The sequence below is a fragment of the Falco rusticolus genome, chromosome 6 (genome assembly GCF_015220075.1).
Source record: "Falco rusticolus isolate bFalRus1 chromosome 6, bFalRus1.pri, whole genome shotgun sequence".
NCBI lineage: Eukaryota > Metazoa > Chordata > Aves > Falconiformes > Falconidae > Falco > Falco rusticolus.
The window spans coordinates 79,810,995-79,837,214 of NC_051192.1; the positions used below are offsets into that span (position 1 = coordinate 79,810,995).

The 26,220-nt window shown below is 40.6% G+C and overlaps 1 protein-coding gene across 1 annotated transcript in view; it reads left to right on the forward strand.

Moving 5' to 3' along the window:
• The window catches only part of CD109 (CD109 molecule), an 83,374-nt gene extending 65,478 nt beyond the window's left edge, over window positions 1-17,896 (forward strand). Inside the window, exons 30-33 of the mRNA XM_037392558.1 lie at window positions 5,190-5,326; window positions 9,512-9,668; window positions 10,081-10,183; window positions 12,638-17,896. Of these exons, the coding sequence (XP_037248455.1) occupies window positions 5,190-5,326; window positions 9,512-9,668; window positions 10,081-10,183; window positions 12,638-12,828 (588 nt within the window). The 3' untranslated portion in view covers window positions 12,829-17,896. The remainder of the gene's footprint in view (window positions 1-5,189; window positions 5,327-9,511; window positions 9,669-10,080; window positions 10,184-12,637) is intronic.
• Window positions 17,897-26,220: the final 8,324 nt, after the last annotated feature.

The following is a 26,220-nucleotide window of genomic DNA, read 5'->3' on the forward strand; positions in this document are numbered from 1 at the left end:
AACAGTTAGGGCTACTTAACCTTAATCGTTGTTGAGAAATTTTCCCTGATATTAAGACAAGTTATTTGCCAGGCAAGCAGATCAAAAACTTTTCAGCAAATTGTTTCTTGCTGGAAGATGCCGATTTGTTAAAATGAATGCCTTTTGTGGAAGCACGTTGGTTCCAATTATGTTTTTGCCAGCAGGAAAATTTCACATCCAAACCAGTGTGTCTGGTGAGGACTGAGCAGAAGTCCTCCACCCAGAATAACCAGTAGTTGACTCCATGGTTAAAGTTCCTGGTTTGTTGTATGAACATACAAATATGCTCCCAAGTAACTGGTGTTCGGAAACCATTGCCAGATTATCTTCTATGCTTAGGTCACTGTGCTGTCGCCTTTTTTCCTGCAGCTTTGAGTCAGAGATGCTGTGACTTGATTCAAAATACTGTACTTAACACTCTGTAGTAGCTTCTCCAAAACCTTTTCTTTGCTCAGGTCGGTTCTTGCCTTCTGCTTCCTTTGGTAGGTCTGGTATTCTGAAAGAGCACTGATGTCATTTGAATGAGATTGATCTTTTTCCCAGATACAAGCTAGATCTAGGTCACATGTAATAAATCAGATAGCATGTGACATTGCGATCACATTCCTTCAGCTGGGTTTCATTGTCTTAGGCCTGCCAAAGTACAGTGGTGAGATTCACTGTTCTGGGATTTGACTTTCTGGCCAAATATGGCGTGTCAAAACAGTAATTCATTTAAATATCACAGAACACAAGATTTGGTCCATTAATGGAAAAGGCTGCTTTCCCAACAGAATGGATTCTTAGAAAAAAACCCACAACCCCACCTTATATCCTGTGAAATCTCACTATCTGTGTGTGCAAGTTGGCAATGCATTCACTCTTGACCCTGCAGGATCACATAAAATGTATTTATTTTGGATAGTATAATTGCAAAAGCAGACGTTTATGTGTAGCTTTATGATCCTGCTGTCAACAGAGTCTCCTAGCTTATCCCTTCATTATGTGAGCACATTCCACGGAAGACCTAAGACACTTTCTCTGCAAGAGGAAAGAAAGAAAGGATGATTGTAGGTTTAGGGTATACGAAAGGCACTTTCCAGAGAAAGGAGTCAAAGAAGCAGTCTTCCCTAGGTGGCCTGCTGAAAGTCATGGAAGAAATACCTCTCTGCTGTCTGCTGGGCTTGGCAAATGCCTCAAAAATTTGGCATGGCCCATGCTTTCTAGAAGGAAGAATACCGCTGAAATCCAGGACTAGCAATGAGGGAGAGGGTTGGAAGGCTCAAGGAGGATGGGTATGGGCAAAGTGGATGGGTGAACGAGATCTCCTTGATCTCTTGGTAGTGTATAGAGAGAGAATGAGGAAAAAACCTGTTACTCATCACTGAGAATCTGACAGTTTTTTCCACTCAGTGTATTTGTACCGGACTTAGGCTGAACGTTAATCAGTGTAATGGTACTGGAAAAGGTACACTGTGAAACGCACACATATTTCTCCATTACAGTTTGAGTGGATACTAAGTAGTCAAAAAGGGGCAGAAAAATATTGGAGATGATTTCACTGAATTCATGCCCTCAGTCAAGCACATTTGTGCTGCTAGTTGAAAAACAAAAAGGATAGGGAAAGAGAAATCGATTAGAGTATTATAAATGAGTCACTTTTTTGAAACCTGGTGCAGTTGATTGGGTCAGATACTGTTAAAAGCATCTGTCTCATGCAGAAAATTAGCTTTTAGTTTTCTCTTCTTGGGCCTCTCACCAGAACTGGTTGCAGCGTGACGAGACTGGACCAGATCTGCCTCTAGCTTTGGCAGCTGCTTCTTAAAAGGGTTAAGAAGAAATGCAGTTGCTTGTTTCATTGATTTAATGCTAGTTTTTGTCCCTACTGGTATAGTAAGAGTGTATAAAGAAGGAGGCTTTAATTTAAACTCTGTTTTGAAAAAGATTTTTCCTTCCTTGTCATGAGAAATCGGGAAGGGAAAGTCAGACTATAACAGCAATAATTTATTCCATGAAAATACTAGCTGATTGACCTGTTCAGTATGTGGTTTCAGACATCCTTCATTGGCAGTAAATTCCCATTCATTAGCTTTTTCTGGCAAAAGTTAAAACAGCTTTGTTTCTGTGATGACATATCATTGAGGCACCGCCAGCTTGTCTTCACCAAAATTTCTGCATGCCTTTAACTGGCAGGCTTTCTAGATTGGCTTCATCCTTGGTACTGCCTTCTCCTGCAGAGTAGTTTTACAGGATAAGTCTTTGCTGTTGCACGATGGTTGTCCTGAATGCCTGTACAGGACTGGCTCTGTATTCATACAGCATGCTAAATTCAGTGATGCAAGGCAGGGCAACAGGAATTGTGTGTGTGGATTGAAAGAAAGAGCATAACTTTCATATCAAGGAATGAAAGATGTAGCAGCAAAAGCAAAAATCAGAAATTAAAGACTCCTGTTTGCACAGACTTGCTAGCCTATAACAGACTTGCTAACCTATAACTTGGACAGCCCCCTGTTATACCTTTAAATTTGGACTGACAGTTTTCCATTAGCTGCCAGAAACTGTTGTGAAGGGACTATGGCTTTCCAGAGGCACTCTCTTCATTCCCTTTATCCCTAGCCAAGCAAAATACATGTTGGGGTCTTGCAAGGGGAGTTATTTGAGCTACTTTCTGGTTTTCTTTTTCTACCAAAATCAAAGAAGATTCCTCCCTCTGCCCTGCCATGTGTTTTATCTTGATGACAAAGGGAACAGATGATGAATATTAGTTTGTATGTGAAAACTGTGCAAACTTAATGTTGGTGAGAATCACAATTTTGCCAAGTAATGTCAACTATTCTTTGATAGTAAATATTTTCTTAGTTTCTTGTATTCAATTTTGTCATTCTAGGGTTTTGAAAGTTGAGCTTTCTGATTCATCACACTGAAGTGCTGAGTCTGCAACCCATTCTCTTGTCCTCTGTCAGAGGTGGTGTCCCATTTGTGCCACAGCAAAGGGATGCTGCAGTTACCATTAACATCGCATCAGGTGTTAGTTAGCCTGAAGCACATTAGAATGTTTTCTCAAAGTTAAATTTCATTTTTTCTGTCTTTTATGGAGTGTAAGTACAGAAGTAGGCTAGAGCAGATGTGTTGAGGCAACTGATCCTATTCATTATCCTGTATCCCGTAGGGACCAGTAGAGAGAGGATGACCAATGAAGGCTACTAGAACAGGGCAAGCATGAAGCGATATCTCAATGCTATGCCCTCTTGCCTTTCATCAATTTGCTATACGGGGCCTTCCCAATCCACAGTTCATCTCTGTGTGCTTTCTCTGGCTGGGTAGGTGGTTTCTTGGTAGGTTCTTTTTTTCTTCCATAAATATGTAACTTTTAAAGTATTTCTTAACTTTAACAACCACAGCTTCTTATGGCAAGTAGTTCTGCAGCTAATGGTGTATTGCATGAAGAAGCAGTACCTTTCTCGGCTTGAGTCTGCTGCACGTGTTCTTGTATTTTGATAGAAGGTGTAAGAGTGACTGTGTTGGGTCAGAGCAAAGCTCAGTCTAGCCCAGTGTTCTGTTTTCCACAACAGCCAGAAGTGGATGCTCAGGAGAAAGTATAATAAGATAAATACATGTAATACATTACCTGACTGTCTTCTACCTCGTACCCTGTATTATTTGAGACCTTCAGCTGAAGATAGTTTCTGTGGGCTCAGAAAATTTTGGTTCCATGAAGTTGTCTATTTTGCCCTTGAATGCTTGTACAGTTTAGTATCTACAGCATCTTGTGGGAAGGAATTCCGCAATTTAATCTTGCATTGCATGAAAAACTGTTTTCTATTCATTCATCTTTCCCAATGCAGGTCATTAGTCGATAGACCTTTACTGTGTCCTTCTTCCAACTTCACTGTTTACGTCTGAATTTTCATCTAATTTACCATTTCTTAAATGGTTAACAGATCCAGTAGTAATCAGTTCAAACCCCATTATTATGTACGTAAAATTTCTTTCATTCTGCCACTCTTTGCAGTAATCTTGTCTTTGCTACCTCAAATAAATTGGTATAATCAGCAAACTTTATTACATCAGGATTCACCCTATTTTCTGCATCCTGTATAGATACATTTAATGGTCACCCACTTGTCATCCTCTAGTCTGGTACTAAGGCAGTTTTTAAGAAACACTGCAGGTAATAATTCAGCTGTTTCTTTACCTCATCAAATCCAGTTCTGTAGGCAGTACAGCCTGTTTTTTTACTGCATAATATTCTGTCATGGCTGGTAATGTGAGAGTGCTGATTGGTGGGCTCTATTCCAGCTGCAGCATTTCTGCTTTGGCTCTTGACAATTTTATAGGATATTGAGATAATCAGGCTATCTCCTAATTATTCAGACCTCTTTTAAGGGCTTCTGATTTTGCCACTCTTCTACAACCGTTTCAAGGATCTTATGCACGTCTACACTAGAAGAATTGGAAACTCTTCAAACTGTGCCTAGCAGATGAGCTTATTTTATATTAATGTCACTGTCCTGCACTGGACATCCTGCCATACTTCTTGGCTCGCTTAGCAGAGCTTGGCATTGTTGAGCACAGGGGGTGAGAGCTCTGTCCTTGGGGTGGACTGAAGACCGTAGCTTTGTCTTTGCACAGATGAACAAGGTGATGAAACTGCTTACTTAACTGCAAGGAAACTGTTGTTCTGAGCTTGGAGTACCGTGCTATTCCTCATCTGTTTTGTGTGTATGAATTCTGTGAAATGAAGACTGAAGACAAATTCTGTACATATGCTATGTATTTGCTCTTGCTCTGCTTTCATATACAGCCTGTCTTTTTTAACCCAGTGGGTGTTGCTCTCTGAAGTTTCCCTTTATTCATCCCATTTCACTGTCAGGAAGTAGCTGCACACATTATAAACCAGCAGGCAACTAGGGAGAAAATTACTGGTTCTCCTACAGCTCCCTTGTGTTTGCCTCAGTTGTGTCCTGCTAATTATATTGGTTCTCTGCTGCATTACGAAGTCTTCAGAAGGGATAGTTCTTTCGGAGAATTCCTAAGAATCTCGTGTGTGTGACTGTCATATAGAAGGCCATGTATATCCTGTCTCCTGTGAGCACTCCCCTGGCACTATAGTGTTAGGAACCGAAGTGTTTTAACCACACAGATTCGCTTTAAATATGTAACCTAATGTCTCTACTTGCAATCCACAGCTCAATATTATTTACAACACAAAACACACCGGTCAGAGGCTCAGGTCTGTCCGAAAACAAGAAGCCTTTGACTTGAATGTTGATGTAAAGGATGATAAAGATGATAAAAACCATTTGACCTTGAATGTGTGCACAAGGTAGGTAATTTTGTTGAAGCATCTCATACACCTCTTTGTCTGTACATCTTTTAAATGATTTAAAATCAGCTTAACTACCCATTTGTTTGTATGGATTTACCAATGTATGGGATATAAACATATAACTAAAGAGAATAAAGAAATTGCTTTGTAAAACCAGCAGTAGTTAAACTAAGAAGCAATTCCTAAGTCAATAAGTAGATCTTTTGTGCAAAATTGTTGCTGGCCAGGTGATATCTTTTACTGGTATGCATAAAGGTTGTGGTACCCTAAATATCTGAGGTGCATGGCAGTGTTTGTGTGAAATACAAGAAAATGCTCAAAGGCTTCTTTGGTGCAAGTGCTTCTTAGCTATATGGAGAACTGTGGACAGACTTGAAAACTGAACCGATGTCTTCCACATTCTAACTTCTGGTAGCAGACTGTGACAACTGCCCATTACTCTTACCTTTCATGAATAGAATGCTTTGCTTTTGATCTAGAAGTAGATCTATTTTTTTTGTGAAGAGAGAAGGAAGTTCTGAAGTGCTGAAAGCACCATGGAATAGAAGTAATCATTCTTTGGTCATCTCTGTTAATAAACTTTGCTCAGAACAATTTTGGCAGGAGCCAAAATCCATATTTTGATAAATTCAAAGTCATATAAATTTATGATAAATTCAGCTGGGGTTTTGTCTTATTGTGCAAGTATCTTTGTGGTCTTTCATTTACCAGTATGTCTTATGAATATGGTAATGTAATATAATGCAAGCATCGCTCTAGATTTGAAAGAGGTGATGAGTTTTCCAGCCAGGCTGATGCTATTTCTGCTGAATAAGACAGGCGGGAGGACGGGGGTCCATCTGGGATGATGTTTCTTGTTCTGTAAATACCTACTAAGAACTGAGCTGAGACTGCTGAAGTATCATGTCAGAGACCACAGAACAGCCACAAGATGTTACCTGGATAGAATTTGCATTAGATGAGAACAGGTGACGATGAACAGTCGTATTGCATATTCCTAGGTCAGCCAGCCATTAAATCAGGTTGTTTCTTTGACTGCTTTGCTGCCTCATTTTTAATTGCTGAGAGAGTGTTTAAACATGTATTTCTTTGAAATACATGAAGATGTTTGTTCTCTGGCAGTTTCTTCAGTATGCACTTATTGTAGTTAAGAGCACTGCTTATTTGACGGTAAACCCTATAGGACATTGTATCTATATATTTGTGGGTTTAGTCTTCTACCTTTTATTATCTAGAAGGATGTTGAGATGACTACATTCTTTGTATTTTAGGATTTAATCTGTGAATACTTCCTCTAGAAACACTGTTTTCGTCTTGTGACATTTTGATGGGTTCCTTGTAAATGCAAATGCAAGATTTGCAAAGTACCACCTGATCTACCGTGATTACTCTTACATTCATTTCCTCCACATCCTCTTTTTGTTATTTATTTAAACTTTAAACACCATATGCCTGGAACTGTTTTTATGCTCAGCCTACCACAAGGAAGATGTGACTGGAGATGGAGCCTCTAGGTGACACCATTATACAAGTAATCAGCTATAGTGGATATGATTTTAGCACAGAGAGGATTGAGTTAATTTGGGAAATAGCCAGCAGGCACAAAGCCAGAGCCCGGTTTTTATGTGTTTCTGGTAACAAATTCAGTGATACAGATGGTGGGCAAGGACACTAGAATCCATGAGAGCTCTTGAAATAGAATGGGCTTGTTCTCTTTTAAAGTTTTCTGTGAAGTGTCAGCAGCTTTCTACAGTCTAGCACAAATTCCTGACATGTAAAGAGCTTACATGTTGGGTCTGGGATAAGTCTTGGCTGAGCATTCTGATTTTCTGGCTAAGACCTTTGGCTCAGGAGTACAGACAGGAAGGGCTCCATTTCTCTGGGAAGGCACGAGGGTGATGATGTTTTAATTGCAAAGTATTCAAAGGATAGGGGAAAATCTAGTGGCATTATAAAACTGCCCCAGGAGAATATTTGGAACATTAAGATTCATCAACTCTTGTAATGGAAAGTGAACTGGTATAAGTTCTAGTAAGTGTGTTTCTGTTCTTTAGGCTGAGACTTCATCTCTGGTTGCTTAGCTTGATAGACTAGTCATCCTCTTTTTTTTTTTTTTCTGCTTATATATTTTATATAATATATGCATTATCTATCTCAAATTCTTTAATTAGTTTCAGGTTGGTCTACTTATAATCTTTACAGCATGATGTGGCTTTCTGGTAGAGAAACCAAAGCAGGCAAATACAGAAAGACTGCTGAAATCTCCACCGGTTTAGCTAGCTGTGGGTATGTGTAGTCAGGTAACAGAGGCTGCAGCTTTACAATTTTTTTCTTTCTCTAATCTGCAGAATATTCCACCTTTTCACCAGCTTGTTAGTGATTGGTCACGGTCATCTCAACTAGGTATCATTTTTGACAACACTGGAGCAGATGTCTCATTCAAATTGAACTGATTCTTGGTTAGAGAAGCTAACTCACTGTCTGGGAGTCAAATACCCAGGGCTGCCAGTGTCTCCTTTGGTCAGTCTCGTTGCCTGCATACCATTTCCAGGCTTGGGAAACAGCTGATGGTTCTACTCACTGTCTTGTTTATGCTTTCTGTGTACACTAGCTTGGTTGTATTTTCTCCTCTTTTGCATTATCTATGAGAGGGTCTCATACAGCTCTTACATTGCTGAAAGAGCTGAAACATAAAATTTAACTCAAAACATTCTCAGTTCTCTTCAAGTACAAGTTTTAAGTCTTCTTTCTTTCTTTTACTGGTCGTTCTTGCATGGTGACTTTTTTTTTTCTTTTTAAAGAGACCATGGAGTTGAAGAGACAATACCAGGGGCCACCCCTCAAGACTGTCTCTCTTCTTTGTTAAGACAGCCAGATCCTCATAATTTCTAGGGATATATCTTACTCACTTCTTGACAATGCCAAGCGCGTTTAGTTACCTGTTGGTATTTTGATAGGCAGCTTGGGTATTTTCCTCCCCTCTTATTAGTAATTATGCAGAAATAATTACATCCAGTTCCAATTCAGTTATTTGTTTTCAATAGCAGCTACTTTGGCACAGCACATCATCCAACAGATGGTTTCATTTGTTTCTAATCTCATGAGCCAACTGAAGTCAGCAATTGTGCTGTATTTCTTTCAAAGTCATATCTGCATTTAATCAGCCATGCTGCCAGGCTTAACAGCATTGCTTTGAAAGCAAGTCTTCCCTCTTTTTTTTTAAACCATCCAGCTCTACAAAGAATTAGTTTAATAACTTTCAACTACTGTCAAGCCTTTAAAATGAGGATTGGAGAAACTTCTATTCTCGTACAACAATGATCATTTACCCTCTGTGCCAAGGGGGTGAAACTCTTCTGCCATTTGCTTCATTTAAAGTAATAATCTTTTGCAGGTATCACTGTAGCACAGACCATAAATATATTTTGATCTGTTTTGCACCATAGTATTGTAAGGCTTGCTCAACAGAGCAAAGCTTTTTAGTACAGCATCTGATTTTCACATAGGAAGAAGATGTAATGATAAGCAGCATGTATGAAAAAAGAAGGAACTCAACTTCTTAAATCTTCTTTTTCCAAAACTGGATGAATAACATAGCTATGCATTTTAAAAATGGAACTTTGAGAAATAATCTGATGATGACTCTATTAATGGAACTACCAATTTGTATGAAGGAAATATAAAGATTTGGGAGACTTTTTTTGGTGTATACCTTTATCTCATCCTCCAAAAATGAATAAAAGCAAAACAATGCATCCACAATAGGAAATATTTATATTTCTGTTCAAGAGTTCCTACAGCAATTTCTTAATTACTTCTTTTATAACGTATTTAATTGCAATATTTCCTGCATATTTGTGATGTAAGCCTGCACTTATAGATGCCAATGAAAAGCTCCTAGTGGTGTCAGTGTGGTCTCTCATACGATTTATGTACTGTAGTTTTCTCAGTGCTAAACCTGCTTTTGCGTATGTGGTTGAAATTATCAGGCAGAATAATAGAGAAATCAATTATTATCTCTTTATTGTTAGAAAGGTTCTTGTTGGCATTTTTTTCCGTTTGTTTTTTAAGTATTCTTAAGCGTTATTGCTTCTATAGTTGGGATTTAATGATCAAACAGTTTCTTTGGAGTGGATTACTGGTTTTCTACTAAAAGTTCCTTTGTCTCTGTGTTTTGAAAAGGTACTTGGGTTCCAGCACAGCTCCCAGTAGTGGTATGGTCCTCATGGAGGTTGGCTTACTCAGTGGTTTCTCTGCGTCACCAGATTTCATTCTATTAGACAATACATTTAAGAAGATGGAAAAGGACAATGGAAAAGTCAATCTATATTTAGACTCTGTAAGTTGAAAATAACAAGAAATGTGTTTGTAGTGATGTTAATCTTGACTCTGCCATTGTTTGGTTTAAATTTGGAAAGACATTGTATTCTTTGGGTAAACTAACATCTGCTATTCACATTGATTTAACAGTTTCACTGTTTTTTTAGCGAGACTGACTGGATAGGTACAACTCAGTTATATTTTTAAGGGGTTTCTAGATTAAGCCTCTTAAAAATCATACATAAGAAGGCAGACATTTCAAGAAGTCTGTAATTTGGCCAAAATTACTACAAATGAGGTAAGCAACTTTATATGCATCCTGACTCCAAGTCTTCAGAAATTAAATGAACTACCACTGAGCTAGAAGTCCTTACCTCTTCCATGAAACCACCATCACCTGGCTTCTCAGGATGTTTCTCTTGTTTTTCTAGCTAAATGAAACACAGGTTTGTGTGGATATTCCAGCTGTGAGAGACTTCAAAGTGGCAAACATCCAAGATGCTTCAGTGACTGTAGTGGACTATTATGAACCTAGTAAGTGTCAGTCATTCCAAACAGATCTCAGTGATTTGGAAGTTTAAAATAAAGTTTCTTTTTGTGGAAATAAGACAAATTTTAGTGAAGACAAAGACACATCAGACTGAAATTTACTTTTTTCATTGAATTGCAACCTTTTTGGACATTGACATTCCAAATTTTTGTAACAAATAGTAATGTTTTCCCATATATATGTTTACTGTTCTAATGGATTGGTTCCTCAGCTGGTGTGGATTGTCAGAACTTATTTGTCAGCTTGTATAAATTGGCTTCAATATGGCCCAACAAAATGAAGAAAGAACTCCACTGTGGTTCATTTACCAAGTTAATGATTATCTTTCAAGTATCTTTTACATCTGTTTCTGGTTTAAACTATGAGTCCTTCACTGGAGAAAATGCAAGTGTTTTGATTTCTATAGTTATGTACAAAAGATGTACATGGGAAAAACTGTTTCAAAGCTGTCTGGGTTGGGTTGGTTTGGTTTTTTTTGGTGTAGAGTGTGTTTTAGAGAAAGGCAACGATATACAGAGCTCTTGGGCAAAATGAAAAGCAAAGAAAGATTACAAGCTGCTGGAGAAGATATTAAGAGGTTTTCATTACACCAGCCAGCTGAAACATTAAGGATTTGGGCTTGGTCTGAGATAAGGCATAAGAAAGTTGTGTAGGCAATTTTCTTCATGTTGGTTTGTTTTAGCACAAGACAAAAGACAACCAAATATGCTATGATGTGTACTACTTTAGCTAGATGAAGATCATATTTATTCTATGTAGGCTGAAATGTTTGATCAGTCATAGAATTTTAAACTAAAATAGGAAACTAGCGGATGTGACTACACTGTCCATTAATGTAGAGCATGTTTTAAGGCCTAGTGGCTCAGCAAAGTAAAGCAATTTTTGATTGAGGCAAACATATAACACTTAGAATCTGTGGCAAAAAGGAGTTTCCACATGCTTCAGTTTCTAGGAGAAATGCTCAAGACCTAGTCTTTTTATAAGACTGCTGTTAGATAATGAATATGTGTATTAAAAAGTTGCATATAAAAGCACATGCGTTAATATTTTTATTCTATGTAAATACATTTAGTATCCATAAGTTCTCAATTAATCAATATTAATTTAAAGATACTAATTAATATTCTCAAACACTAAAATTTGTGTGACATATTCAGTGCTGCAATAGAAACCTTTGACCTTAAGAAAGAGATTGTTTCAAATACTGTTTTACAAGACACCATTCCTACTATTGTGTAGCATAGGCATACTATTGGTCAACGTGATTCTGAGTTCTCTCCTGAGAGAACACCTTCCTATCTAATACAGGAATGTCCTTTTATTTTGGTCTGTTAGTTTCCATCGCTCTCATAGTCAGTGACCCAAGGTGTATATTTTATGCAATGGTGACAGCCAAATTCATGGCCTGTTCGGAGCGAGGAGATGTCTAAGGAATCCTCATGCTCTGCAGTTTATCTGTGTGGCAGATACTACAGCTGGCATAGGTATAAGGACTGGCTTGGATGCCAATACAGCAGTGCCAGCAAGGAGATCTGCCGGGGTTAATATACACACACCTACTGAGCACATTCACATGGCTGCTGCTTCTCTTACCTGACTTTGTTCAGAGCTAGTTGAGTGTCACAGCTGGGTAAGCATTCGGGCCTGTAAAGTTACATCTTTTATTTATTTTTTTTTTTTAATATCTTGGGGCTTGAAAGGAAACTGAATATCATTTCAGTTAAAAAATACTACTTATAAAAAAAAAAAAAAAAAAAAAAAGAAATTGCATGTCCCTAGTTGGAATGAAAACCTCCAAACCAAAAAAACCAACTGTGGGAAAGAACCTATGCAAAAATTTGTTCTGTGAGCAATTGCTATGCATTGATGTTTTTGAAATGAATACGATTTTCCAGGCTTCTAGTCTTGGCTCTGTAGCAATTCTTCAGGGAACAGGGGAGCAGAATACAGGAGCAGGAGCTAAGTGAGGTGAGCAGTCCCAAATTCAGGGTGCTGAAGCTCCCAAACGTAATGGTGACAGACAAAGCATCAGTTATGAGAGACCTAGCTCTTAAATGTCATAGCCGCTAACCTGCCAGGTAAAACATCCAAATTCCTTTGTCACGGGGGTTGCTTTGTAGGTAGGGGAAAAATTACTTTAAAAATGTTTGACTGAAGTTTGTGAGCACATTGGGTCTCACAGTTGAGATTAAGTCTGTGGAGGTGTGCCTTTCACCAAGCATTTGCCTGAATATACGGAGAACATTTTGACGTTTTGGGAGAAGAGCAAAGGTTAATGCCTAGGCTTAAACACCTGGTCTGGGAAGTATTTTGCAGTGTATGACAAGATCTACATCAGAGTTTAGTGCATCCTTTAAAAATGCTTTCTTTGTGAAACTTAATTTGTTGGTCAGTTCTCGGAAGTGCATTAACTAGTGTTAACTAATCTTTCTGAACAGGGAGAAGAGTGGTGAGAAGCTACAATTCAGAAGTAATGCAAAGTATAACCTCTTGTGACTTCTGTGAAAGCGATTGCGGTCTTTGCCACCGAGGTGGTTCTCCAGCCTTGCTTCAGCACTCTTCGTTGGCCTCTTTGTTCTGTGTGCTGTTTGTCCTTCATGTAAACTTGCTGTGCAGTTGGGTGCTGTAAAAGGAAACTGATCACGTTTCACATCTAAAGTTTCCATAAATTATCCAAAGAAAGTTTTATGTTCAGATACCAGCCTGTCTTTAGCGATTACAGTGACCAAACTCCTGCTGCGTTCAGGGAGAGCTGGGCTGGCCCATATGGTGAATTTCTGGCTGTGCCAGAAAACTTCTTTAAGTGTCTGCTGGAAAAACTTTCCAAGCGTTAGTTTCATACTGAAGTTATTTTCTGAAGAAGCACAGAATTACCAAGAAAGCAGTCAGAAAATACAAACCTAGCTCTATGTTCCTACTTCCTTTTTCCCTCAACTTTAAATTGTGCTTTGTTTTTTTAGGGATGTATGTTAGTTTACTGTGCTTTTCTGAAACACTAGCTGCTTCTCTGTTGGGTTGTTGGTAAGCAGAGCTTGGTATAGAGCTTGGTTTGTTCTGTTCTGCAGCCATGACACAACATTAATACTGAATTTAGCTGTATGCTGTCATGGGGAATAATATGAAAAGGAGCTGGCTTCAGAGCAGATCCAAGAGCCAAAAAGTGCTGCATTCGCAATCTGCTGAACACTCCAGAAAATTGTCAGTCATCTTTTATCGATACAGAGAAGCTAGGTGGATTTTTTTGCCAATTCATAAGCTAATCATGTTTGAAAATAAGGCCTCAGGATGTTCTCATGCATTTTACTCTGAAAGGCTTTTACTGTAAGTGTATCAAAGATGGAGTCTATGTTTGAGACTTCATTTTGCTGGGGTTATTCAGAAGCAAACCCAATTCTCTTTCTGTGTGAGAGTGCTGGTGTCCACTGGCATATTTATGGCCAGCAGGATGATGATTGCTTTGATCCTTTTCTGATTTTTGGAAGTCTTCTAGAAATGTTGCTCTGGGGCATCATTTATATCTTACATTTGCGGTGTTGTCTTGTCGACAATTTAAATGGCGTAACCCTAAGCAGCTACTTACTGCTGTCTGTGCCACGTTAGCTCGTTGGCCCTGACTGCCATCTCTGCGTGCAACTCCTGTTGTTGGTTGGTGGGAGAGGCTTTTAGGAGATGTGGGCTGCACATGCATTCAGTCCAGCAAAACAATTGACGTGCTTGCTTAACTTTAAGCACATCCTTGTATGCTTAAGTGCTTTGCTGAAGTAGGTCGGGGAGACAGACGGCGAAGAGCAGCAGGCACTTTTACACCCAAACCTGCTCTTTGCACGTGAGGAGAATTACAGGTCTTTGTGAATGTAGAAATGCGTGAGCTTGGGACCTCTTCCCTCCTGAGGGAGTGTATGAACCTCTTCCCTGTCTGGCAAGCCGATGTTTCCTTCTTGAACACTGCCTGTGATATCTAATGCTTACTTCTTTTTGATAAGGAAGCCAAGCCGGTAGCAGTCCTGGTTACTGAAGTGAAGTTAATAGCTGTCGTGCCAACTAACACAGGTAGAAATTCTAAGGCTATTGATTCTCTGTCATACCTTTTTGAGACGGAATGTGTACGTGTGCACATGTAATAATATGGCACTTTCCTTGAGCAATTTCTAATTGTTACTCAAATTTTGCTACTGCTTAAAATATATATTTTTGTATTTTATGCTGATCTGTACTTTTGTTTACAAAGGAAGTTAGTGCATGGGAGCATGGGAAAAGGCTTCAACTTCCTGAACTAGGTGCCTTCTAATACCAAGGTGTAGGTTTTTAACTCCAAAACGAGTTTAGGTGGGGTTGTTTACTTCAGCTGTATTGAGAAGTTTTTTCACAAACCTGGGGTTCTGTTCTGTCTCTCTGGCAGACCTTAGTCCTGGTTCTTTGTATACAGTCAGTTCACGCTTTTCAGTTGTCTTTGGGTGCCCTTTGGATCTAGCTGCTTGAATTAGTGCCTTAACATGAGCACCTGTGCTGCTCTGACCCACATGAAGTAAGATCATATTTATTGAAATCCAAAGCACTACGTAGTGAATGGGATACAGGATCTGACCTTCTCTAAGTCATGCCCATGGTTACGCGGCTCCAAAGCTAATAGAAACTGAGATACAAACTGAAACACATCTTTGTGTCTCATATCCTTTATTCACATATGGGAGCATAGATTAAATTGCGCCAAGTTTAAGATCTGGAAAACATTCACACTCTAATCTGGGATATGTTTCACTGTGGGTTTGATTTCTTGGTGGCCTATGAAAGCAGGTTTTCTTTTGCCTTTGGGGACAGCAGTCTTGACGTGTCATTTGCCTTCATTTAATATAATTTCAAGAACCCAAAGCGCACGTACTTTCAGTTTTTAATATATGTAGAACTTCTAAAGGGACATTGATACCTGATTAATGTTGGGATAAAGAGGCTTATGTTCTAGACAAGATGTACTGGAGATGAACTACTCCTTTGCAGTAGATAGTAGGAATAAATTAGTTTTATTTTGCAGGCAGTCCCAGCTTCCTGAATATCCTCCAGAAAAATGGATTTAAGCTGCTCAGCCTAATTTCAGATAGTGCAGCTTTTATTAGTATTCCCTTACATTTATTTCTGAGACAAACAACACATGTTTTTAAATTTCTCTAGGCTGCCTTGCACACCCTACTAAGAAGCATCAGTCATAATGCAGCATGTCATGGAAATTGTCTGAGTCAGTGAACAAACATCCTCTTTTATTTTATTTTTTTCTATACAGCAGGCGTATATTACAGACATCCAAATCTGCCTCTGTACTAAGCTATTTTAAAGGAGCATTGTACATTGTATGACTTTAAAGAAATGTTTACACCAGGTGGCCTTTAACATCCCTACACTGATGCCTTCGGCTATTGCTTTGAATGAGTTGCAGATGATATATTTTGTCTTGTGTGTTGGCAGTGAATGGAACAGAGGAAAGGGAACATTATGTGGCATAGTGACTTTTTTTTTTTTGTTTTCCTTATCATTGCATAGAAACCTTTTACACGAATGCTCAGCATATTTTTTTTTTTTCTTTTAACTGCTCTGTAAAGTCAGGTTTGATGATAGAGGGGCCATGCTCCCACTGAAGTTACTAGGAAATCTTTCAGCAAAAAATCTTCAGTAACTCTTTAGGAACAAGGTCTTTAAGGAGTGGTGCTAGAAGTAGTCAGGAAAAAGGTATTTTGTGATGGAGCCTTCAAGTTGCACTGCCTGAACATTTCTGTGTGGTTGCTGTTTCTTTGAAATCTGAGCATTGTCCAGTACTTCCCATGCCCTTTTCAGCCATATGCTTTCAATGGATGTGGTCTGTGCAGGGCCATTAATATGCTATTAAAGCAGTAAGAAATAGTCATTTAGTTAGGATTGGCTTCATAACAAAACCATAATGCATTTTAATGGATCTTCCCCACCCCCCCCACCCCCCCCGCCCCAGATTCTACCTTTGCTGTCATCCATGATCTTAGCTGAAGTTTTCTTTACAAGTTTCTCTGTGGGTGTCACCTAGAAGCCTTCTATACCACACGTTGTACTGACCAGCCAACAAGTGCTGCCTAACAGTTTTACAGCACCTTGGAGTCTGCGTGCTGGGCCAGCTCAGTGGCTGCTTTGTTGCCCAGCTGCCATGCTGTCCTGTGCTTCACAAGCAGGAGCCTGTGGCTTGTGCACATGAATAATAAAAGGGGGAGCGGCCAGACTGATGCAGGAGAAACATAAAAGCCAAGGTCCAACGTTACGTGCCTCAATTTTGCCTTGAAAGTCACTTGAAAATTGAACCTAAGATTCAAAAATTGGTTTTATTCACTTTTCAAAATACTATCCTAGCAATATTTCTCCAAATGTGTTGTTCAAGTTAGTATGAATATTGGCAACATTTGGTTTAAGCAGATTCCTGTAGAAAGCATATATATATACACATAGCCATTATATAGGCTCCAGTGTACTACAGTGTGCAATGTATGTGCAGTTAAAAACATAAAAGGTCTTCACAAAGTGCCCAAACCAACAGCATTGTGTGATGCTCTGTTTTTCAAAATACACAGGCTTTTAGGGAAGATTATATTTGGGAAGCAACTCGTGCCCAATGGCATAATTTTTCTATCTCAAATACTGAGAAAGAGTATGCAGTTTTAATTCTAATGGCTAATAATATTTCTGTTACAGCCTTTCTTCTTCTACCATAAATCTTTATACAGTGAACCATCTTTATGTGTTTAGTCCTCTTAAATACATAGGAGATTTTGAAATTAGATTTCTCACTAGTAATTTGTCCATAAAATATAACAGCAGTTATGTGATCAGGTCTTTTGAGGAGTTATTAGATTCTCCTTTTCCCCATGTCAAAATATGTGAATTCAGTGTTTTTTCTTATTCAGTTTATTGAATTTTTGTTTGCCACTTGGAAATAGCATTGCACTAATGCTATTCTATGCAATAAAGTCTGACAGTGTGCAGTAACAGATCAATCCAGTGATTTTTTTTCCTAATGGATAGCTCATTATTTTCAGATGTGTATTAATTGCTTATGTGCTACATTTGTGTCACCAGAACTCCAGTGTTAGTATTTCTCTGTAATTTCAAATCATACACTTTATTTCTGTATTTCTTAGTGGTTAATCAAAAGCTTCATCAGCCTTGCTCAGATCTTATGATGTTACATTATGAATTAATTTTTTTTGTTGTGTTTTTTAGTACTGTTAGGTTGGGCGGGATACTGATATGAGGAGGAAAATATAAAAAATGCTGTCTCAAAGGAATTATCATATAAGCAGGTGTAATGTACCATACATTAGCTATCCTACTGGCTGTTGCATCTCTTCTTTTTTCAAATCAGACACTAAGCAATTTGAACTAACATTCTTGGCTGCCTTGAGACTTAGTCAGATACCCACTTTGATCTAGTTTAGGATAATCATATGCATTTCCACTTTTGATCGAATCAGAAACGGTAGAGAAAGAATGCTTTTATGAGCTGTCTTGAGCAAAGGTGAACTAACATGCCAGCTATGCAAATTGCTTCTTTCTTTTCAAATAATAAAACGAATGTTAAGGAACTAGACTGTTCCACAGGATTTTCAAAAACTGTCATTGATTTATTTTTCTTCAAATAAAGTTTTCAATAGCTATTTTTGAATTCTATTAAAGATGACTTTTAATAATATCAAGTGTTTGCTTGTTTAACCATACAGCTTCCTGCACTAGAACACAGCTTCTGTACGCTGTCAACCACTACCCATCCTCACCGCGTCTTAGAGGCTGCCTCACCTGTGTGTTAAAGCTCATAATCCAAAGTGATGCAGCAGTGGTTTCCGTGGTCAGGCTGGTAAGCATGACCCTGCAGATCATTGAGTGGGACTTTTCTGACAAGGGGTCACCTCATTTTAAAAGCATACTGCTTGATTCAACATGAAGTTATAGGAAGCTTTGCTGTTACCTTTGGCAGAAGTAGCATAAATAGTCTTATCTGATGAGCTCAGTTCAGGCCGGCCCGTGGTGTTCGTGGAGAACCTCAGGAACTGTACTGGTTCTGTGGACAGGAGCAAACCTTTTAGATAAAGAGCCCATTGCTGTCCAGGGACTGAAGTGGCTGTAAAAGAGCTCCAGGAAAACTTTATGCTAAAGTATTTTATAAAAACTCAATTGATGTGCAGATTATTATTTTTTGGGGGGGTGAACTGCTATTTTAACTGTCATTTTTCATGCTTTGGAAGTTTGGCCCCCATGGCGCTACTTTTCCCTAATTCTCCTCACAGTTCTCTTGCTGTTCCTCCGGCCTGCCCTTGGAAGGGCTTCCTGGCCTGTTTCAGCTTTGAGGTCAGGATCTGCTCAGCCTTGCTCACTTCTTTTACCCTGACCTCTCAGTGATCTTGCCCATGAGCTCGGCAGCCGTCCCTGTGCTGTCTCACAGGTCTACCCTTTCCTTCAGAGCTTTTGTTGCCTGTGAAGACTGAAATCATTTTCAGTCTCACTTTTGTGGATGAATAGCTACCAACTTGAACTCAGGGTGGATAAAAGGGACACTTTGGACTTGTTCAGCACAGATTTGTGAAGCTGAAATCATGTTTAGCCGACCTGATAGCTTTCCATGATACGGAGATTGGCTGCATGGATGAGAAGAAACATTGGATGTTTATGTAGACTTCAGTAAGGCTTTGTCTCGTAAAATCCTCATAGATAAACTGATGAAAGTATGAGCTAAATGTGTTGTCACTGAGGTGGACTGAAAACTGGCTGAACAGCTAGACTGGAAGGGTTATGATCAGCAGCACAAAGCCCAGCTGCAGAGCAGTCCCTGGTGGCGTACCTCCGGGGTCGATACATGCGTGGTGCGTGGCATGCTCTTACATGCACTTACAAAGCTGTATCGCTGCTCTCCTGCTGCGCTGGGCTGGCATCAGCCAGCAACTAAGCACCCACCAGCTGCTCACTTGCTTCTCACCCGCAGCAGGATGGGGGAGAGAATCAGGAGGGCAAAGAGAGAAAAACTCATGGGTTGAGGTAAAGACAGTTTAATCGGGGAAGGGGAAAAAAAGGGCGGGGGTGGGGGGTGTGGTGGGAAGGAAAAACAAGTGATACAAAGGCAATCACTGACCACCTCCCATCAGCAGACCGATGCCCAGCCAGTGTTTGAGCAACAGCTACTTTGGAAAGTACCTCCAGTTTTATCGCTGATCATGACATTCTGTGGTATGGAACATGCCTTTGGTCAGTTTGGGTCAACTGTCCAGCTGTGTCCTCTCCCAAGCTCTCGCTCACTTCCAGCCTACCTGCTAGGAGGGCAGCAGGAGGAATAGAGATGGCCTTGATGGAGCTAAAACATTGGTGTGTTATCTACACTGCTTTGGTCACAAATCTGATATGCAGCACCGAATGGGCTACTATGAAGAAAATAAACTGTCCCAGCTGGATCAGTACACCTACGAGCCCTTCCAGCAGGTCTGCTTTGCTGTGATTTTTCATGTGACGGTGTGTGTGAGCCTGACAAGCCTTGTGATCCCGTGGAGCTGAGAGCTATTGTGATGACCAACATCTTGCGCTTTCTTGTGTCCTCTGCCTCTGTGTATCTGCCGCTGTCTCTTCCCTTCTAGTGAGATTGCAAGACTCTTGCCATCTAGGTGATGCCTGCCTTTTCCTGTGTTGGCACAAGTTTGTTGCGATAGGGTCTCTCACTGTATGTGCCAATAACATCCTTTTATGGGGAAATACAGTAAAGCCTAAGAGTATAAATTTGGAAATATTTTATTTTGATACAGTTTAAAATACCTCACGTATTGAGTTTGTGTAGCAAAGTTTTGGTAGTGGGGGAGCTATGGGGGTGGCTTCTGTGAGAAGATGCCAGAAGCTTCCCCCGTGTCCAATGGAGCCAAAGCCAGCCAGCTCCAAGATGGATCCACCGTTGGCCAAGGCTGAACGCATCAGTGATGGTGGCAGCACCTCTGGGATAATGTATTTAAGGGGGGGAAAAACTCTCCACTTGTGCAATAGAAACTGCAGTGGGAAAGAGGAGTGAGAACATGTGAGAGCAGCAGCTCTGCAGCCCCCCAGCCCAGTGCAGAAGGAGGGGGAGCGGCTGCTCCCTGTATTCCACCTGCAGCCCGTGGAGGTCCATGGTGGAGCAGGTACCCACCTGCAGCCCGTGGAGGTCCATGGTGGAGCAGGTACCCACCTGCAGCCCGTGGAGGTCCATGGTGGAGCAGGTACCCACCTGCAGCCCGTGGAGGTCCATGGTGGAGCAGGTACCCACCTGCAGCCCGTGCAGGACCCCACACCGGAGCAGGTGGATCCCGAAGGGGGCTGTGACCCGAGGGAAGCCTGTGCTGGAGCAGGGTCCTGGCAGGACCTGTGGCCCCTGCAGAGAGGAGCCCAGGCTGGAGCAGGTTTGCTGGCAGGGCTTGTGACCCTGTGGGAGGGAGCCCAGGCTGGAGCAGTTCGTGAAGAGCTGCAGCCCATGGGAAGGACTCACACTGGAGCGGTTCATGGAGGACTGTGTCCCATGGGAGGGACCCCAGGCTGGAGCCGGGCAGAGTGTGAGGACCCTGCCCCTGAGGGGGAAGGGGCGGCAGAGACAGCGTGTGATGGACTGACCCCAGCCCCCATTGCCCATCCCCCTGCGCTGCTGGGGGGAGGAGGCAGAGAAAATCAAGAGTGAAGTTGAGCCTGGGAAGAAGGGAGGGGGGGACGGAAGGTGTTAGGATTTGGTTTTATTTTCTCATTACCTTACTCTGATTTGATCGGTAACAAATGAAATTAATTTTTCCCCAAGTCGAGTCTGTTTTGCCCATGACAGTAATTGGTGAGTGATGTCCCTGCCCTTATCTCGACCCACAAGACTCTATATTCTCTCCCCCCTGCCCAGCTGAGGAGGGCAGTGACAGAGAAACTTCGGCGGGCGCCTGGCATCCATCTGGGGTCAGCCCACCGCACCTCAGTTGTACAGATCAAGAACCCACAGAAGTAAAATTCCTGTGTTTGTTAGCTTTGAAAAAAATCCCATTCTATAATTGCTTTTTCTCACCTAGAGCTCTCCCTGAAATCCCCCGGCCTTGTAGAAAATACACCTATTTCCAGATGGCAGCAGATGATAAAAGATACAGAATGATTCAGTCTTGTTTCTTGCTTTTTTCCTCCCATATGTGTAACTGCTTTAAGAGCTGCAGGTTTGTGGGTTTGTAGTTTTTGCCCAGAATGAGAAGATAATAAAGCAATAAAAATGCTTAATCTTATTGCCATATGTTTCAGCTGTGTGCTCTTATTCTTAACACATAACTTATGGTGGCGTTCATTTAATAGAAAAGCACTTCCCAAAGTGGAAGATGGTTTCATGTTTTCTCTGCTTTCTCAAAACATTTTCCCTAATGCTCAAGACATTTGCCTGATGTCTGCCATTTGTTCTTCCTGCCTTTCAGCCTCCTTTCTCCCCATTATTAGCACATTAGGGACTAAGGAGTGGTAATCTTTAATGGCAACAAGAACTGCAGCAGGCTGTGACTGCTGAATGTGAAGAATATAAATTTCTAATAATATAAAATGGTGGATGCTGATTGCCGTCTTTGCATGCTCTGCAAATTATCCTTTTCTTGTTTTCCCTTTGATTCCTTCCATCTGAGTTTACTCCGTGTAGCTAGTGTGTTGCTGCAGTCCCGGTAAACACATTACAGTCCTGAGGGGTGACAGGACTGTGACCTTAGGGGAACAACTGAGGAGGGGAGTATTCCTATAATGTCTAAATAATTGATGGAAGGACATGGGTTTCTGAAAAGGGTAAGTCAGAGCACCTAAATTATGTCCCGATTTATTTATTTACTGTGTTTCTGCTATAGAGGGAGCCTAAGGAGACTGATATCCTAGTGACAGTGTCTTAAGGGTCTTCAAGCTCCGTAAGTTAGGGGAGAGATGAACTATACCTGTAAGAGAAGGAAGGGTTAGTTATGAACCACCAGTGCAACCTTTGGCTTCTCCTGGGAGTGACCCAAGTCCCTGGCATGATATGGAAGGTCCTGGGACTCTGTCAGAGGTAGAGCAGCCTCTGAGCAAGACGTGCTCGTGAGACATGGAGCTGCTTTGTACAGTGACCACCTTTGTGGTAAGACTTTTTCCATGTGAAAAAAAAAAATGCAATCTAACACAGGCATGACTTCCAGGGTTGATTTTACCTCTGAGCATGCTGTGACCAAGTACAGCTGTGCTTACCTGGGCAAGAGGAGTTAAACCCTAATGCATCAGAGTTTAAGCTAGCCTTGATTTGTGAGAGACTAGGAATAAATTTGATGTAATAAGTATTGTGCAGCTAAATTTTCATACCTTTGGAAGCATCCTCTGCTGGTTTCATGACTGGGCTGGATGTGTTTCTGCTGTTGTCTGCTATAATGCCCTTCTAGTGCAAGGATCCCTGGATGGAATTGGCACTTACGATCCTCTTCTGGACTTTGAAAGCCTTATAATAACTGACTGTTGCAGTGGAGGAAGGATTATCTTTTGAATCTTTGGAAGAGGAAGTTACTGAATTAGGTTTCACAGGGACGTGTTGGGGTCCTGTTTGGAAAGCTAGAAAAGAGCCTTATTAAATTTGCAGGCAGCAATAGGCTGGGGGGGACTTCCAGCACTGCAGAGAATTCAAGTTGACCTTGAGAAAATGCAGAAATGCTCTGGAAACATTAGTTCCACTTGAACAGAGATAAGAGCAAAGCTCTGTGCTCAGGAAAGACAGTTCTGAGCTGCACAGATGCAGAGTGGGGAATGACTAACAAGGTAGAAATTCTGCTGAAGAAGGGCCGGGATGCGAACGGATCGTTCACGGAATGCAGGCCAAGCTATTGCATCTGACATTTATCAAGCCATCGCAAAAGAAGCAAATGTGCTGGGCTGTGTAAACAGGAGTGTTGTCTGGAAAGCGGTGCCTTCTCCATCCAGCGTTGCTGCAGTCTCAGCTGGAGTAGCTGCTCCTGCGTGGGCACAGTACTCCAGCTGTGCACAAGGGGCTCCAAATGGAAGTGGCAGCTGAAATGATCAGGGACCTCACAGGTGAGATGTATGAGGAAGGGGTTGAAGGAACCAGTGGTTTAAGCTACAGAAGAGACAGCAGAGGTTAATGTGATAACAGTTTATCACAGAGGTTATTATGATAGTAGTAAAAGTAGTAAAGAGATTTAAATATCAGCAAGAAGCAGTAAGTGTAGGTATTAATAAACAGAGTCAAAGGATCTTGAACACTTGAGTTTCTGAAAATAGCTTGTAGGCTAAATAACACCAAGGGAGCCTAAGGAATGAAATCCAACTATTGTAGCTGGGCAACCGAAAGGCTGCGAAGCCTGATAGTGGGGCTTTTAAACAGTTTGATATAAATGAGCTATAAATGCCTGTACCACACTGGGAGACCAGCAAAGGCCAATGTAAGACAGTGTGGGAGTTAATGGAGAAGCTGTTGTAAAACTTGCCTGGGGCATGGACACGATTTCTCAGTGTCTTGACACTCTTATTTATCTGGGTCCAGAAACCTGTGACTGGCTCTGCTCCCGTAAGGCCATAGCAGCAGCTTGAATAAACGGTAGCACAGCAGAATGGAATTCAGGATTATTTAGATGCAAAACTTGTTTTGTGTTTATATTCCTACTGGCAATTAACATTTAGTTTTTGTCTTGTATTTTAGGTAGTTTGTTGCGTTTGGTGTCCTGTTTTATTTTCTTCATTTGCCTTCAGTTTTAAGTCTTTTATGAAATCCAGGTGGCTGATTCCTTCTAAGATGACTACAAGAACTGCTTTGTAGTTCTACCTTATATTTTATGTAGTTTTATGCACTAGTGTCTGCCATAATCTCCCAGCTGATATATGAACAGATTAATAAATGCAGAAGTGTATCTTCTAGGCCAACACTTTTATTATGGTCATTGAGAATGCAATAAAACTGATTCACTGTTCATGAAAGCATGCAAGAAAAGGGAAACCCACTGAGTTTATTACAATGCCATTCAATATATTTTATTACTAGAAGAAATTAATATACAGTTAAGTTTTCAGATGGTTTAAAACGTTCAGGGAGGTAGATAACAGGAAGTTAATTTTGCAGTCTGATAGGAGGTACTTGGTACTGTGGTATCCATACTGAGTCACTTATCTGGAAATTTTAATTTCAGTTTTGTCAGTAATTGTTTAACTTCAAAATATTTTTATATTAAATATGAAAAAAAGAAGAGTGATAAATGTAAAATGGAACATCTTAAAACAACTTTGGCTGTCAATCAAAGCATCATATTTTTGTTTGTTTGTTTGTTTCAGTATTATTAGCTTTAAATAAAGCAAATTAGGAAGATGAGACATTTAGACTATAGGTCAGTTCCCAGAAGGGTGGTTTTGATGCAGGCTACTGGATGAAACGTAGAAGCAACCAGAGCTTGAGTTTAAGTGTAAGTATTGGTGTAAACATACCATCTTTTTCCTACACAAGCAGTCCTGAAGTGTCAGGCAGATGCATGTGTAAGTGGTGCAGAAGTGTTGACTCCTTTCTTTTTTTCTTACCTTTTAAATACTTGCAGAGGAAGCGCAAGTGGTTGGTGCTTGCTTTCAGACCTCAGCATCCTATTCCCTGTGCTGTGGTAGCACATGTCTGTCTGGCACTAGCAGGGTGTTCATGTCTTGAAACCAGCTGAGACCTTAGGCAGTGCTACGCAGGCAAGAGAGGATTTTAATATGTCTGGAGTAAAGAATAAGAAATTGTATCCCTAATAAAAAGGAATAAAATGATATAAAAAAGAGCCTCTCGATGTGATTCACAACAGCCGCCTACCAGGGAGACTCTACGAGTATCCTTGGGGATTCTTCTGGCTCACATTGATGGAAAGGGAGGACTGGGCTAAGGGATACTTTAGGTAAGTGGATAGACATGTCTTTATACATTTTTTAGAGATGAATGCTTATTAAAATGCTGGATCAAGGGGCCGGGATAGTAATATAAGCACATGTGGAAATAATGTACTGAAAAAGCTCTGTGGTTTCATATGGAGAAAAAAGATAGCAGCCAACTCTAGCTCAGTGGGCAACTAATTAAGCCAGAGATCTCTCTGTACATTGTATTCTAAGTTCAGTACAAAGGCATGTATCAGCAAGGTGCCATGTGACTTTTCCTTTACAGTTTGCAGTCGATTTCAGGAATGAACTATGCACCATCACCATAGCGATCATTTAAAGATGAATGGGTTGCCTGGATGTTAGATGAGACTCAGTATGATTAATGTGTCTTGTTCCTGTGCATGATCCTTTTCCTTGGTCATTTGTTCACACGCAGGTAAAGCTTGTTGTTTCTCCCTCCCTGATTTTAATTGGATCTTAGTTAGAATGATAAAAATATGAACACTTTTAATGTTTAACGTTAAGTTATATCGAGACAGTTGTAAGGAGTGAGTTTGCCATTGCTACATATTCTGCTCGCTCCATTTAAAACGGGGTGCTGCGTTTCATGATTCCTTCCCCAACTCCATCCACTATTTCTCCAACACACAGAGACCAACCACAGTCTAGAAGACTTTTATTACAGGATACAGGAGAAGCAAAACCAGAAAAAAAAAAGAAAAAAGGTGTGAATTCTTCATGAGGAAGCACAGCGTGTGGTCTCAAAATGGCACCTCTCACCGAAGGAGTATGAGACATTTAACAGCGCATTATGCGGAAAACAAAGCCTAGTGTGACCTGCCTCAGCTGCTTCTCTAGTTTCATTCTTTTTTCCACTTATTCATAATGACCTTATTCTTCTACATTTGCAACAAGTAGGACTGGGATAACGCTGCACAAGGTCAAATGCAAGAACATCCTCAAACACAAACCTAACCCCCGAGTCTCCCTAGATTAGCACATTTCATCTGGCAACTGGTGGGGCACATCTGGCTTGCAGGAGGTTCGTATCTAGCCCTTTTCCCTGGAGGTGATCGAAAAGCAGTTATGCGAACCACAAGCAAAGCCAAGAGCCACCTTGTGCTCCCCAAGCCTGGGTGGC